At 39.3% G+C, this 16,832-nt stretch overlaps 2 protein-coding genes across 2 annotated transcripts; one reads left to right on the top strand and one right to left on the bottom strand.

Annotated features, from left to right (window-relative positions):
• Window positions 1-6,928: 6,928 nt before the first annotated feature.
• Window positions 6,929-8,634, top strand: TAAR5 (trace amine associated receptor 5). Its single transcript, XM_038396232.2, has one exon. It carries the CDS (start codon window positions 7,009-7,011, stop codon window positions 8,185-8,187), a length of 1,179 nt encoding a protein of 392 aa, XP_038252160.2. The 5' UTR covers window positions 6,929-7,008; the 3' UTR covers window positions 8,188-8,634.
• Window positions 8,635-13,809: 5,175 nt separating this feature from the next.
• On the bottom strand, window positions 13,810-14,826 carry LOC119853424 (trace amine-associated receptor 9-like; the record flags this gene model as incomplete). The annotated part of the gene is given in 3 exon segments (XM_043509905.1): window positions 13,810-14,658; window positions 14,660-14,770; window positions 14,773-14,826. Coding segments are annotated over 3 exon segments (1,014 nt in total), but the record flags the coding sequence as incomplete, so codon positions are not given.
• Window positions 14,827-16,832: the final 2,006 nt, after the last annotated feature.

Raw genomic sequence — 16,832 nt, 5'->3', positions numbered from 1 at the left:
CTTATAGTCTTTATGCAGAAAGTTTTGGGGAAGTTTTTTTCCACTCAGGGTAGAGGACCTAGTATCATTTCTTGAGATCTGCCTTGGAATGTGTACCAGCTTAGAAAGATAAGAACTGGCTCCAACTTCAGCATAATCCCCTTTTAAAGATCCATATAAAAGGTGCCATGGCAATCTCTCTATGGGACCTCCACACTTTCTTTCCCATTTTTAAAAAAAGAAAAGGAGTACTTGTGGCACCTTAGAGACTAACAAATTTATTAGAGCATAAGCTTTCGTGAGCTACAGCTCACGTCATCGGATGCATTTGGTGGAAAAAACAGAGGTGAGATTTATATACACACACACAGAGAACATGAAACAATGGGTTTATCATACACACTGTAAGGAGAGTGATCACTTAAGATAAGCCATCACCAGCAGCAGGGGGGGGAAAGAAGGAAAACCTTTCATGGTGACAAGCAAGGTAGGCTAATTCCAGCAGTTAACAAGAATATCAGAGGAACAGTGGGGGGTGGGGTGGGAGGGAGAAATACCATGGGGAAATAGTTTTACTTTGTGTAATGACTCATCCATTCCCAGTCTCTATTCAAGCCTAAGTTAATTGTATCCAGTTTGCAAATTAATTCCAATTCAGCAGTCTCTCGTTGGAGGCTGTTTTTGAAGCTTTTTTGTTGAAGTATAGCCACTTTTAGGTCTGTGATCGAGTGACCAGAGAGATTGAAGTGTTCTCCAACTGGTTTTTGAATGTTATAATTCTTGACGTCTGATTTGTGTCCATTCATTCTTTTACGTAGAGACTGTCCAGTTTGGCCAATGTACATGGCAGAGGGGCATTGCTGGCACATGATGGCATATATCACATTGGTAGATGCGCAGGTGAACGAGCCTCTGATAGTGTGGCTGATGTGATTAGGCCCTATGATGGTATCCCCTGAATAGATATGTGGACAGAGTTGGCAACAGGCTTTGTTGCAAGGATAGGTTCCTGGGTTAGTGGTTCTGTTATGTGGTGTGTGGTTGCTGGTGAGTATTTGCTTCAGATTGGGGGGCTGTGTGTAGGCAAGGACTGGTCTGTCTCCCAAGATCTGTGAGAGTGATGGCTCGTCCTTCAGGATAGGTTGTAGATCCTTGATGATGCGTTGGAGAGGTTTTAGTTGGGGGCTGAAGGTGATGGCTAGTGGCGTTCTGTTGTTTTCTTTGTTTGGCCTGTCTTGTAGTAGGTGACTTCTGGGTACTCTTCTGGCTCTGTCAATCTGTTTCTTCACTTCAGCAGGTGGGTATTGTAGTTGTAGGAATGCATGATAGAGATCTTGTAGGTGTTTGTCTCTGTCTGAGGGGTTGGAGTAAATGCGGTTATATCGTAGCGCTTGGCTGTAGACAAGGATCGAGTGGTATGATCTGGATGAAAGCTAGAGGCATGTAGGTAGGAATAGCGGTCAGTAGGTTTCCGATATAGGGTGGTGTTTATGTGACCATCGCTTATTAGCACCGTAGTGTCCAGGAAGTGGATCTCTTGTGTGGACTGGTCCAGGCTGAGGTTGATGGTGGGATGGAAATTGTTGAAATCATGGTGGAATTCCTCAAGAGCTTCTTTTCCATGGGTCCAGATGATGAAGATGTCATCAATGTAGCGCAAGTAGAGTAGGGGCATTAGGGGACGAGAGCTGAGGAAGCGTTGTTCTAAGTCAGCCATAAAAATGTTGGCATACCGTGGGGCCATGCGGGTACCCATCGCAGTGCCGCTGATTTGAAGGTATACATTGTCCCCAAATGTGAAATAGTTATGGGTCAGGACAAAGTCACAAAGTTCAGCCACCAGGTTAGCCGTGACAGTATCGGGGATACTGTTCCTGACAGCTTGTAGTCCATCTTTGTGTGGAATGTTGGTGTAGAGGGCTTCTACATCCATAGTGGCTAGGATGGTGTTTTTAGGAAGATCACCAATGGACTGTAGTTTCCTCAGGAAGTCAGTGGTGTCTCGAAGATAGCTGGGAGTGCTGGTAACGAAGGGCCTGAGGAGGGAGTCTACATAGCCAGACAATCCTGCTGTCAGGGTGCCAATGCCTGAGATGATGGGGTGTCCAGAATTTCCAGGTTTATGGATCTTGGGTAGCAGATAGAATACCCCAGGTCGGGGCTCCAGGGGTGTGTCTGTGCGGATTTGTTCTTGTGCTTTTTCAGGGAGTTTCTTGAGCAAATGCTGTAGTTTCTTTTGGTAACTCTCAGTGGGATCAGAGGGTAATGACTTGTAGAAAGTGGTGTTGGAGAGCTGCCTAGTAGTCTCTTGTTCATACTCCGACCTATTCATGATGACGACAGCACCTCCTTTGTCAGCCTTTTTGATTATGATGTCAGAGTTGTTTCTGAGGCTGTGGATGGCACTGTGTTCTGCATGGCTGAGGTTATGGGGTAAGCGATGCTGCTTTTCCACAATTTCAGCTCGTGCACGTCGGCGGAAGCACTCTATGTAGATTGCTCTGCTACACAGAGCATTTGGACAGGCCACCCTTAGGATTTATAGGGCCCTACACAGTATTATTAAACTGGTGCCCCTGTGCCCGACGGCAGCCCGGGCTCACAGCCCAGGTGGGGAGGGACAAGGCGGCAAAGGATACCAAGCAGCTCGGCCTACCTCACGGTGGCAGAGAGTCACAGTTCCCCACAGAGACCCATATATCCCCTCCCTCACGCAGAATGGGCATGCAGAAGGTACCTAATTAAAAGCACTAAACTTGGGAATACAAAATGTCAGTCACAGGTTTTTTAATATGCCCTGAAGTTTGTCAGACATTTATTTGCAAAAACTTTGAAGTACGGGTGAGTCAGCTGTCTTGCTGAATAGAACATTAAATATTATGGAATACATGATGCAGCTCTTCTCTATGTGTGATCTCCATAACAATAGACATGTTTATGAAATTTCACCAACTTTAAAAAATATATTTCCAAAGATTTTAAGCATAACAAAGGATTTTATATCTTAGTAAGGTACTGATTTTACTGGAGGGTTCTCTTAAAAGTAGTTAATCAGATAGTCAGAAGTAAAGAAAGGGAAACTCTTTGTCCAGCTATCTGGAAGGAAAGGGGTGTTGTCCCTTTAAGGGCTCTCTTCGGTGGGGAAGTGGGGGAAGAGAGGGTGAAGGGAGAAAGGGATGGACAGAAAGGACAGGAAGACTTTGGAAGCAAGTTTTTTTTTACTATAGTAATTAAAATGTGTATTTTAGATAAGGGTGGTCTTTTAAAGGATTTATTTTAAAAATGATATGTCTGAAGAGCCAAGCATTTAAGGTTAAAGATGATTGTGCATCTAAAAATCTATACAAGGATTTTTTAGAGATGTGATTTAATAATCTTCACCAACTCACTAATGAAGTATTTTTAAAGCAAATTTTAAACTAAGGTCCTGTAGACTGACATGTTCTGAGTAAATATTACAGTAATGCACAACTGTTTTTGTCAGTAAATTCAGAAACTGACAGTATATATCTGGGGGTTGGCAAATGCCTGTTAAAAGGCTTCATTACCCCTGAATGGCTCTTTAACAGTTTCAATGTTGTGCTAATAGTTCTGGCAGGCTGGAATGCTTTTTTACTTTTACTACTAGATCCTCTCCCAAGGAAAAAAGAAAAGGAGTACTTGTGGCACCTTAGAGACTAACAAATTTATTAGAGCATAAGCTTTCGTTATGCTCTAATAAATGTGTTAGTCTCTAAGGTGCCACAAGTACTCCTTTTCTTTTTGCGAATACAGACTAACACGGCTGCTACTCTGAAATCTCCCAAGGAAGACTCACCAGGCTGCAGCAGCCATCTGTGGGAGCCTGCAGGAAGGGTCAGAACACGGATAGGAAAGCCAGGATGGTGGACACTAAGACCCAGTAGTGCCCCAAATTTTCAGGTGTCCTAGGCAGCTGCATATGTTGCTTACGCCTAAGGACGGCCCTGCATTTGGAAAACACTTGGCAGGAGCAGAGAGAATGAAAGGCAAGGGAACATCAAGGGAGTGGGAGTTGGGAGTTGTCTAATTTTTAAATATAACCATGCAAATTATTATTGCTACCACTGTTATATAATTGCAACAAATCTTATACAAAGTGTGACACATGGCCAGAAAGGGTTAAGCATCCTGCAGGCTAATTGACCCATGGTCAACCTGTAGAGACATGTTAGAAATGGTAATTAGGGCCATTCGTGGTAGATAGGCTAGAACTTTGAAGTGCAAACCTGTATTGTTAGAGAATTAGAGGTGATACTAATTGTATGTGTTTACTTATATCTTAAAAGCTAGTAATGTAAACAGACAGTTTCTGTCTATCACTATAGCTATTAATTCAGAGATCAAAAGGGAATATGAACATTTACATCTTGGGTGAAATAATGTCATTGTCTATATGTCACTTTAAAGTTTGCGATAGACTGCCTAATGAATAAATTGCCTTATGTAAATCCATGTAATTAATTACCAGCAATGCTTAGAAAATGAATCTACTTCAAAAGTCCCCATTATTGCCTATTGTTTGATGAAGAAGAAGGCCTGAAACTGTATAAAGATGTTTGGGTCCCAATCCTTTTTATCTCAGATCTGCTTGATGCTTAATGCAGGGGAAGCTTAAGCCACAAGGCTGAGATCCCAGTCCTGACTGGACCACCCTGAATATAAAATTAGAGTATAACCTATGAAAGAACTCTTTGAATCTACTAAGCTCACCACCTATGCTATGAATCTGAATCTCAGGAATTGTACTCATGTCTGTATATATACTGATCTTTTAACCAATACTCTCTCTCTTTTCTTTTTTAATAAATTTTAGCTTAGTTAATAAGAGTTGGCTGTAAGAGTGTATTTGGGTAAGATCTGGAATATTCATTTAACCTGGGAGATAATGTGTTTGATTCTTTGGGATTTGTAGAACTTTTTATACGATGAATAAGATTTTCAGTGATCCTCATCATATTTGACTTGGGTGTCTGGGTGGAGGCCTGAGGCTAGGTTGCTTTAAGGGAACTGTGTTGTTGGCTTCTGGTATTATAGAGGCCGTTTTGTGCTGGCTTCATAAATATAAGTATTGGAATATCCACCAGCTTTGGGGATTGTCTGCCCCATTATTTGCAGTTCACACTAATTGGCTCCCCTGAGACCTCGGTCACAATGGGTTCTGGTGAGGAAAGGCCATGGGCAATTGCAGGTGCATTAATGCCAGAAGTAGGGAGGAAGAGTGACAAAGTGCAAAGATCTTGCTTAGGGAGCACATAAAGAACCTAGAGCTGCAGGTCAAGGCAGCAGATATTGTGAGGAGAGTCCAGGTGAGAAAGGATATTTTTCAGGGAATCTGTGACAGATTTGTGGGTAGTCAGAGGGTCATGAATCTGAGATCAAAAAAGGAGGGAGGGCTTTGTGGATATGAAGGGTTTAGTCTGGGAGCCAGAAGCCTGTTTTAAAATTCACAGCAAGTCTATTGGGAGGAAAGGTTGTAATAATCGCCTTTTCTGGATGATGAGACAATCTTAGTTGGTCAGGAACTTCTTGTGGTATTGAGGGCGGGACAGGCTCTCACAAGGAAATATGGAAGATCATGGTTGCGATTTCTTGCTTGGTTTTTGAGGTAAAAGGGATGGACATTGGGAGCCTATTAGCGCATGGTGGAGGAAAAGTAAAAGAAAGGCTTGACTCTGCAGGAACGAGTGGGGATGGAGGGATGTTACAAGAAGACATGGCCGTGAGCTTCTAGAACCCTTCCAAGTGAAAGTCATAGGCAAGGAGGTTCATAGGCATCCTCTGAAAGAGGTTGATAGATTCTATGTGAGCAGGAGCGTGTTTAAGACTCATTGTTCTTTAAAACAAGTGATGTTCTGTTGTACAAATAATGCTTTGTGCACTCCCTCAGGCATGTTATTCATCTGAGGGACCCATCTCTCCATCTGGATTATATAAAGTGTTGATTAATCGCACATCTCCCAGGTATGCCAATGGATACATCGTTAGAGGGGCATCCACTCACTGTAATACAGATCACGTAAGACAACAATGGGTGATTCTGTTTTACTGTAAGTACCATGATTTATAAACATAGTTTTATAATTGTATTTTATTTCAGTTAAGAGAGATCCAGCATCATTGTGTGTGAGTATGTTCAGAAATTAACTTCCTTCACTAATTCTGGCTGCAACCCTAGTGATTATTAAAAAATGAAATAAAATAAAGGAAAATATATATTTAAGTACATCTGTCTAAATGTAACTTTCAAGGAACATAACTAATGTGTGTTTAAAATCATATTGATTAATTATCTGATTCATTAAAAATACTCATTGAAAATTCTCATGTGTATTTTTATTATTTATTATATTTATTTATATTAGTTAATGTTCCTATTGAATAAGGAGTTACTTAGTAATGACATGGGAGAAAAGTAGCGATAGAATTTTAGGAAGTATGTTAGTCATTACAATTGATTAGTTGAATGTAGAATATTCAGTCTTACAATGGTTTTCTACATTCATCTTTGTAACTGGAAGTATACAAAAATGAGCAATTTGCTCTTTTGGATTTTCTATCTGCAATATGACATGGCTTTTTTTATAAGAAAAGATCATTTTTCAATAAGAAACAAACACAGTTTCTAGTCAGTCTCACAATAAAAATAATTATTTTCATTACTGATTGAAAACTTCTCAAAAACTATTTAAAGGAGAACATCGCTGCTGGTGGAAATTCATAAGAACCAATTCATTATTATATAGGGTCAGCTATAAAGACCTGTTCACACACTCCAGCTTCCAGAGACTTGTACTCAATATACTTCTATGACAGAATGTTAACACAATCTCCCTTTCTCCCTTTGCTATATTTCCTTCATTTATTCCAAGTGGTTGCATAAATAAACATTTTTGACTGAGAGAGTAAAGGAAAAATATATATCAAAAACTATGCTTTAAAAAGTTATAGGCGAATTCATCAAGAAACTGGCCTTTTTCATTTGAAAGATAGACACTCTCCAATGTATTCATGAACATGTGGTTTTCTTTCCCTCCTACCTTATTTTTTATTATTTTTCACATAGAAGATAAAGTGTCTGGATCCCCATTAAAAGCCGAGTTATTTACTGGAAGTGTGGAAGAGCTGGAGAAGGTGTGGACAGCTGATAAGGAAGAAATGAGCTCTGTCCAGAAGCCTGGTGCTAATGAAGTGGTGTCCACTACATTGTGCTATGAAGTGAATGGTTCCTGCTCCAGAATGCTTCACTCCTTTGGCGTTCAGCTGGCCATCTACATGGCCTGTGCCATGGGCATGCTGCTCACACTACTGGGGAACCTGATGGTGATGATTGCAGTCTCCCAATTCAAAACTCTACATACTCCCACCAACTTTTTACTACTCTCTCTGGCCCTCGCAGATCTCCTCCTGGGGTTAACGGTGCTGCCCTTCAGCACTATCCGATCTGTGGAGAGCTGCTGGTATTTTGGAGATGACTTTTGTAGGCTGCATACCTTTCTGGACACTGTCTTTTGTTTGACCTCTATATTTCATCTGTGTTTTATTTCCATTGATCGTCACTATGCTATCTGTGATCCTTTGCTCTACCCCACTAAGTTTACCGTAAGAGTGGCTTGTATATATATAGCGATTGGGTGGGGGATCCCCATGATTTATACTTTTGTCTTGCTCTATACCAATGCAATTGAGGAAGGGCTGGGCCATTTCTTACAAGACATACCCTGTGTTGGTAGATGTCAGCTACTGTTCAACAAACTCTGGGGCTGGTTGAACTTCCCTTTGTTCTTCTTCCCCTGCCTCATAATGATAACTTTGTATGTGAAAATATTTATTGTGGCAAACAGACAATCTAGTCGGATAAGCAGCATGAACAAGAGTGCTGGATTTGGGCTACACTTAGGAGCATCAAAGAGGGAAAGAAAGGCAGCTAAAACTCTTGGTATAGCTGTAGGAATCTACCTCCTGTGCTGGCTGCCCTTTACTATAGACACCATGGTAGACTGTCTTCTAAATTTCATTACCCCACCAGTTCTCTTTGATGTCCTAATCTGGTTTGCTTACTTTAATTCAGCCTTCAATCCTTTGATTTATGTGTTTTCCTACCGTTGGTTCAGGAAGGCAGTGAAACTAATTTTAACTCTCAACATCATTGGTTCCGGGATATCTACTGTAGACTTGTACGAGGAATGACCAGAGCTTTTAGATAACACTGTCTGTTAAAATAGCTCACAACCATAAATGTGGCCCCAAGGAGGAGATCCTTTCCTTTTAGTTATTTATTAAAGTGGTAAATAATGAGAAGCAATACTGAGAACATGATAAGAAATAAAAACTCTGGGAAATGATATTGACAGATTATTTCTGCCCAATGGAAAGATGAGGGTTTCAAAGCAACCAACAGAGTTGGGAGGCCCAATTCCTGTCAATTTTATTTAGGCAATTTTGAAAATCTGAACCGAAATCCTGAAAGACAACAGAAAAATACTGAACTACAAATCATCAAAGCAGTTCTCATAATGGTTTTTGGAACATTCAGTGAGCTGGCATTATTCAATTCAATGTCCATCTTTCTCAAAGCAGCTAGATTGGGCAGACTCTAACTTGGGTTTCACATACTAGACATACTTGTCACTTACCTTCCAGAACAATCATATCTGCATATAAATTGTCAATGCCTTTTGTTTGTTTTATGGTGTTAGTAAACTTTTAAAGCACTAATATTATCAGTTTGTGCAGAATAAAAACCACCCTACTGTAAGGATACCAGTCTGGTTCTGAAATAGAATGGTTTTTGCATCCCACTTCCTCTCATGTTCGTGAATGAGAAAAAAGCTGTTTGACTAAAAGCAAAGGTAAATTGTTTCCTCTTCTCTCATCACCAAGTTAATCATCATTTTTCTGTGTGGCATGTGGTATAAAATCAGCAATACGTTAAAAAAAAACATGATAGTATACAGCTTACCTTGTAATCACACATAATTGTCATTTTCTTAAGCAAAGTTTTAGGCCCTGATTTAGCAAGGTACTTGAGCACATTCCCAATTTTAAGCACATGATTAATCCCAAAGAAGTCAATGAAACTGTTTACATGCTTAAAGTTAGGTGTATGCTTAAGTATCTTGCTGAATGTGGTCTCAGACTATACTCTCAGTTTCTTTCTGGCTCTGATTATATGCTTTTACAGTGTAAATGTTAATAAAAGGGTCAGAAAAAGTTGAAAGATCTGGTCTGCTGCAAGTTCTGCAATACACCTTTGTAACCAGACCTATGGGAATTATCTTGCCGCATCTCTAGTCTCCTATGAATGTGCTTACCATAAAATGTCCTTTTTTTAAAACTTCCAAATATAGTAAAATCTCTTTATAAAATAAATGAGCAACTCAATAATTACTTACGTATTTTTTCTACTTTTTTTCTATTGTTTATTTATTTGTATATAAACGCATTGTTAGATATGAAAACTGGTCTGTAGCAGAGTGCTTTTTTAAAAATCACTTCACATCATAGTCAGATTGTACATATGTTTTTGCGTCACAAACAAGATAAAGTACGAAGTGTGGTGTATGATTGTATAGTTACTGTTAAAGAACAGATTGCATATAGCTAACAGTAAAATAATCTGTGTGGGCCTGATCCAAAGCCCACTGAAGTCAATAGGAAGCTTTTCATTGATTTAACAAATGAGGGTTTGTATGAACTGAATGACTTAATTGCTTGAATACTATAATCAGCATATTTAACAAAACAAAGCCAAATAACATAATGTTTTGCCACCAACAGAGTTTCATATTAGAAAACTTTTTCCATAACAAGAATACACTATGTTTAATGAACTTTCCAATTCAGGTACAAATAAGGTATGTCATTGGGCTGTAGCAGTAAGTACATTCCCAGCATCTGAATATTTCACAATGTATGCCTTTTTCATTAATCTAAGAAGTCCTTAATCTCTGTCCCTAATTCAGGAAAACAGCCATATTCAAGACAGCCCTAAAGCACATGTTTATGGACTGTCCTGAATAGAGATGTAGTTAAGAATGTGTGTAAGTGTTTTTCTCAATCAGTGCATCTATGATACTCACTACTTCTATCAAGAGTGACATTCAACCTCATTTCATTCATTCACCATCTGTTGTTCCCTCAGTTTTATTTTGGAAACTGCTGTAATATTAGAACAAGCCACTCTAATTCCAGGAAAAAAAGAAAAACTTAAAAGTGCAGGAATTATTTCCTCCAACCATCAAAATCACAGTTAACTGGTTTGAGAGGGGATTGAATAAATCTTACACTTTTACCCCAGTAACAGGAGAGAGAGAAAAATCACATGATGGGTCACCTGGGAGGTGACATCAACCTCTCTGGATTCCTCATCAGAAGAAGTACTGATAGTATATCAAACCCAAGTGCATTAGGCAAGCTGCTGTGCTAGATTGAGTCTTTCTGTTGCCTTGGGCAGAAACCAAACATTCTATCCTCATCCTCCTGTCCACTCCATCCATCAGTAGAAAGTAAAAACATTACCCCCATCACATACCCGGAGATTGCCTATAATGTGAGCATCAAACTTAGCAAGCAGGCAAAACTTCAAATAAGCAAAAGAATGCATTGGACACAGTATCCGAGTGATCGGAGTGGTATACAGTGGGCCACACTGAAGCACAGAACTGAATCAAACTGAAATACATCTGGGAAAAATTATGAACAAAAAATCCGTTTATATCATTGGTGCAGTTGTGCCTATGCAAGTTTCTAGTGTAGACAAGCCCAAAGTCTGAAGCAGGCTCACTGATCTTTCTAAGTAAAAAAGTCCTCATGGTGAAGGATGGGGACACTAAGATGACAACAAGGTGTAAAAATCATTATTAAGTTGTATGTGCTGTAAAATAATGATTTACTATCATATCAGACCTGAATATTGTATTACATTTTTCAATAACAAAATTTAGGGCCACAGTCATTTGCACCAGTTTTCTGCCATGTAACTCTATGGTGTAAAACTGTTGTGGTGTGAGGATCAGAACCTGAGATATTCAATAGTAACAGCAAAAGAAAGGCTTGAAACTTCTTGGTCTTCTGTCATTTTTAATTTATTTTTTTTTTACTTTTCAGATTCTCATTCTTATGAGTCTTTACACATATATTTCCACAAAATATATTCGCAAAAAAGAAAAGGAGTACTTGTGGCACCTTACAGACTAACAAATTTATTTGAGCATAAGTTTTCGTGAGCTCACTTCATCAGATGCATTCGGTGGAAAATACAGTGGGGAGATTTATATACACACACAGAGAACATGAAACAATGGATTTTATCATACACACTGTAAGGAGAGTGATCACTTAAGATGAGCTATTACCAGCAGGAAGGAGCGGGGGAAGGAGGAAAACCTTTTGTGGTGATAATCAAGGTGGGTCATTTCCAGCAGTTAACAAGAATGTCTGAGGAACAGTGGGGGGTTGGGTGGGGGGAAAAATAACATGGAGAAATAGTTTTACTTTATGTAATGATTCATCCAATCCCAGTCTCTATTCAAGCCTAAGTTAATTGTATCCAGTTGGCAAATTAATTCCAATTCAGCAGTCTCTCGTTGGAGTCTGTTTTGAAGTTTTTTTGTTGAAGGATAGCCACTCTCAGGTCTGTAATCGTGTGAACGGAGAGATTGAAGTGTTCTACAACTGGTTTTTGAATGTTATAATTCTTGATGTCTGATTTGTGTCCATTTATTCTTTTATGTAGAGACTGTCCAGTTTGACCACTGTACATGGCAGAGGGGCATTGCTGGCACATGATGGCATATATCACATTGGTAGATGCGCAGGTGAACGAGCCTCTGATATTGTGGCCGATGTGATTAGGCCCTATGATGGTGTCCCCTGAATAGATATGTGGACAGAGTTGGCAACGGGCTTTGTTGCAAGGATAGGTTCCTGGGTTAGTGGTTCTGTTATGTGGTGTGTGGTTGCTGGTGAGTATTTGCTTCAGGTTGGGGGGCTGTCTGTAAGCAAGGATTGGCCTGTCTCCCAAGGAGACAGGCCAGTCCTCACTTACAGACAGCCTTGCAACCTGAAGCAAATACTCACAAGCAACTACACACCACACAACAAAAACACTAACCCAGGAACTAATCCCTGCAACAAAGCCTGTTGTCAACTCTGTCCACATATTTATTCAAGGGACACTATCATAGGACCTAACCACATCAGCCACACCATCAAGGGCTCATTCACCTGCATATCTACCAATATGATATATGCCATCATGTGCCAGCAATGCCCCTCTGCCATGTACATTGGCCAACCGGACAGTTTCTATGCAAAAGAATAAATGGACACAAATAAGACATCAAGAATTGTAACCTTGAAAAACCAGGAAGAGAGCACTTCAATTTCCCTGAAAACTCAATAACAGACTTAAGACTTAAAAGTGGCCATTCTTCAACAAAAAAACTTCAGAAACAGACTTCAACAAGAAACTGCTGAACTGGAATTAATTTGCAAACTGGACACCATCAAATTAGGCCTGAATAAATGGAAGTGGCTGGATCACTACAAAAAGTAATTTTCCCCGTGTTGATACTCACTCCATCTTGTCAACTGTTGTGAAAGGGCCACATCCACGCTGATTGAATTGGCCTCATTACCACTACAAAAAGTAATTTCCCCTCTGTTGATATTCACCCCTTCTTGTCAACTGTTGGGAATAGGCCACATCCACCTTAATTGAAATGGCCTCATTAGCACTGACCCCCACTTGGTAAGGCAACTCCCTTCTTTTCATGTGCTGTATATTTATACCTGCCTACTGTATTTTCACTCCATGCATCTGATGAAGTGGGTTATAGCCCATGAAAGCTTATGCCCAAATAAATTTGCTAGTCTCTAAGGTGCCACAAGGACTCCTCATTGTTTTTGCACTTGGTTAGGCTGACCCAGAAACCTCTTGATGCCAACTGACAGGGCGCACAGAGGTAGATAGAGTTCAGGGATGCCCTGGGTTCATCAAAAGGAGTCATGTAAGGTCTCTACTGAAAGCATGTGTCATGCTGGTCATCTTAATCATTGTTAAATGTATGTGCAGGTAACGTGTAAAGTCATGTAGATATCCTGAAAACTATGTTCTTAAAGCAGGTAAGTTACGGCAGGTCACCAGAAGGTGATAAGCAGATTCTAGGCAGGAAGGGGGTAGTAAACACTTATCTCTCTAGCAGACCATCATGTATGCATGCCTCTGGAGAAGGAACATCCTGGGATAAAGGACCATGTTGTGTAACAGCGTACTAAATCGATGCTAATAAAGAGTTTGCACAGAAGTCAAAAGAAAATTAACAGGAAGAGGTAAACAGCAGTGGAGGGGGGAAGAACCCTGTTTTCAGGTGAAGATCAAAGGTCTGTTCTGGGGGTGAAAAAAAGACAACCTGGGATCCTTCCCCAAGTAATTAAACTGGCATTGGGTTTGCTTCATGAAAAAGATCTCAGCTAAGCTTGTCTGAAAATACTGGGAAGAACTTCTTTAGACTGAAGAGTAATTTGTTTGCTCAGTTTAGGCCATAAAAAGCCTATGATTTTGTTTTATCAGTTAAGCGAAATTTTCTTTTTTATTCGGCCTCATTAAAAAAAAAAGATATGCACTTACACTTTAAATCAGAACATTTTAAAAAATGGACTTTACTAAAAATAACTCAACATGATTTTCATTAGGATTCAAAGTATACAGCGATAAAAGCCTGGGAGATTATTTTAAAGGAAAAACAACAAAATAGACAGAGCAAGACCGTGACCTGGAATCAAAACTTAGCAGTACAAGATACATTTTCATTCAGAAAACAAACTCATTGTTGAGCAATCAAGGTGGAAGATTTTACAGCTCACAATCACTTTCATTGCTTTTCGAAATCAAGGATAAAAGACAGAGTAAATCAAAGGATTAATGGCAGAGTTGGAATAAGCGAACCAAATCGCAATGTCAAAGATAAGGGGTGGAATTATGAAGTTGAGGAAAGCATCAATTGTTACAATTATCAAACAAGGTGACCAGAATACCAAGAAAGCAATCACAGATATACCCAGGGTTTTAGCAGCTTTCCTCTCTCTTATGCCAACTCTGTCACTGTAATTATTAGATGACTGGGTGTTGTTACTCAACATCTCTATCATTCTAACTTGTTGTTTAGCCACAGCAAAGATCCTGCTGTAAAGTACTATCATTGCAGAGAAAGGTATGAAATAAAGGAGAGAGGATACAACAATGCACATTTTATTTAAGTTAATCTGATAACTCCCTGCATAGGAGAGGGCATTTACTAATTCTTGCATCCCTTTGTCGTTAGACCCAGTGAAGACAACAGAAAAACTGAATACTAATGAAAATATCCAGGCAACAGCTATGAACATTCCTGAAACTGGCACTGTGAACTTGATGGGATAAATTAAAGGGTTGTTGACAGCAACATATCGATCAACAGAGATGAAACACAAGTGAAATATTGATGAATAACAAAAAGATGAGTCTAAACAATAGTGAAATCTACAGAATGTTTCCCCAAAATACCAGCATGTTTCAACAGATCTTACAGTGCTAAAGGGTAGCACAGTCAGACCCAAACCAAAGTCAGCACATGCCAAGGAGGCAATCAAAAAATGTATAGGTAAGTGAAGCTGCTTTGAAATAAACAATGGAAACAACTACCATTAGATTTCCACCCACAGTGAGAATCGTCAGCAAACCAAGCACAATATACAAGGTTACTCAGAGTACAGAAGACAATGGTGTTTTTTATAGCAAGATTCATTCATGTTTTCAAAGCAGTATTGCAAATCTTCCTTATCAAAAAAAGTTCATTATTTCCTCCAAGTCTTATTTTTGAATTACTGAACTGACATTTATGATTCAGGAAAGGGAGAATATGCTCTTGTTTCCAACTTCTCCTGAAAAAAATGAATAGGGATGTTAATAGAATAACTCCACAAACTTATTTTAAACACAGAAATTAAGATGAATTCAGAAAGTTAAAAAAATTGTAAAAATGTAAGATCTCAGTAGCAGCAGATTTTCCCTAGTTATTTAAAATAAGAAAAAAGAAATTATTGTAGTTATTGTGTTTGGATTTAATAGTAGGAATCATTCTCACTTGATTTCTGCCTGCCAATGCCTCATCTTCTGAGAAACTCCCTTTCATAAATTGATTTGAACTGAGGTATGAAGAGAACACTAGAAAAGGCTTGCAATTTATATTAGTGTTTTCTCCCCTGAGCTCTTGTGTCAGAGTTAATGACAAAGCCTGTTCACTCCTCTCCCAAAGCAAAAACAATAAATCTGCATCAGACTCACTGATCTTTCCAAATAATGAAGCCCCAGTGATGGAGAATGGGAACCCTAAGTTGAAAATGAGGTGAAAAAATGTTAAATTGTGCGGCAAAACAATGATTTACTGTCACACTTTCCAGTATCTCTGGAATATCTGGCAGAAAACAGGAAATTTCCTTTCCACCCATATTTAACGCAGGACTGGTCTACACTGGAAAATTAGGTCAGCATAAGTACGTTGCTCAGAGGTGTAAAAAATCCACACCCCCTGAGCAGCATAGTTAATCGGACCTAAATCCCTATGGTTAGCACTAGCCTTAGCACTAGGATGACAGAAGAATTCTTCCATTGTCCTATCTACCACCTATCCTACGCTGATGCGAGCACCCCTTCCATCAATGTAGGTAGTGTTTACACCTAAGAGCTATGCCTCTGTAGTGTTTTAAGTATAGACAAGCCTTCAGTGTCATGCCAGTCTTCAGCCCTCATCCTGCAAACACTTACATACATATGAAGCTTTTCTTACATAAGTAGCCCCACTGAGTTTAACAGTCCTGCTATCTACAAGCCCAGTAAACTCTCATGACCTTTTTTAGTAACAACATTTAGGGCTATATCCTCCACTCCCTTACACCAGTTTTATGCCAGTCAGCCATGTAATGCCATTGCATAAAATTGGTGTGACAATGTGGAGAATCAGGCCCTTAGATTCTCATATGTGTCCTTACCAGTAATTATTGGAACTTCTCAACCAGACCCTGTTACTTCTGTCTCTCCAGATACGTGAGTGATTAGGTGGCATCTGATCTATCTGAATCTTTACACCTTTATTTTCACTGTTACCAGAGCAAGGAGTTTCTTTAGCTTTCCTGTAATCAAGTTTCTCTTGCTTCAGCCACACAAACATGAAAGACTTGTTCTGGAAGGCAGCTTGTTCTGGAAGACACTATATTCAAAATACTGGGTTACGCTCAAGAGCCTGGATTTTTTTCAGGCACGTGTTACAATGTTCAAATGAAGCTTTTTATTGTTAACATATCAATACAATATCGCAGCACATGCTTCCAACAACATCAGCAACTCTTGGCCAAAGAGCTTCCCAGTCGATGAGAAATCAGGATGCAAAATCTGGGTATATTCTAAGTGTAATTTACTTTATTATAGGTGGTGCAGGTAATGACATCTGTAGTTAACATTGCCTGATGCTTCCTATTATAAGACACCTTTACAGTTGCTTATAATTTTGCTAAAATAAGAGTTTGAACTGAAATTTTCCATGCTTCCAGCTTAAATTGATTGATTGATTGATTTGACTGGAAAATTTCAGCAAAAATGGTTCTGCTGTTTTTCAGAAGTAAATTAGGGGAAAATATGTTGTTTTGTCCATGTTAAAAAATTCAACTGTTTAATTGAGAAATTCTAGCACCTTCATGTTTTGAGCAGAAACTTAAAATCTGACAGTGGGTTGGGGGATGTCCTTTTGCCATGGGCCTTTTGCCATCTCCATGAAAATACACCCACATTTGGCCAA

This window comes from Dermochelys coriacea, chromosome 3 (genome assembly GCF_009764565.3).
Source record: "Dermochelys coriacea isolate rDerCor1 chromosome 3, rDerCor1.pri.v4, whole genome shotgun sequence".
NCBI classification, from domain to species: Eukaryota; Metazoa; Chordata; order Testudines; family Dermochelyidae; genus Dermochelys; species Dermochelys coriacea.
This window is presented reverse-complemented; position numbering and strand designations above follow the sequence as displayed.

Bases quoted from the DNA above. Each gene is read 5' to 3' on its own strand.
- TAAR5 (XM_038396232.2), top strand. From the start codon at position 7,009: ATGAACATGTGGTTTTCTTTCCCTCCTACCTTATTTTTTATTATTTTT.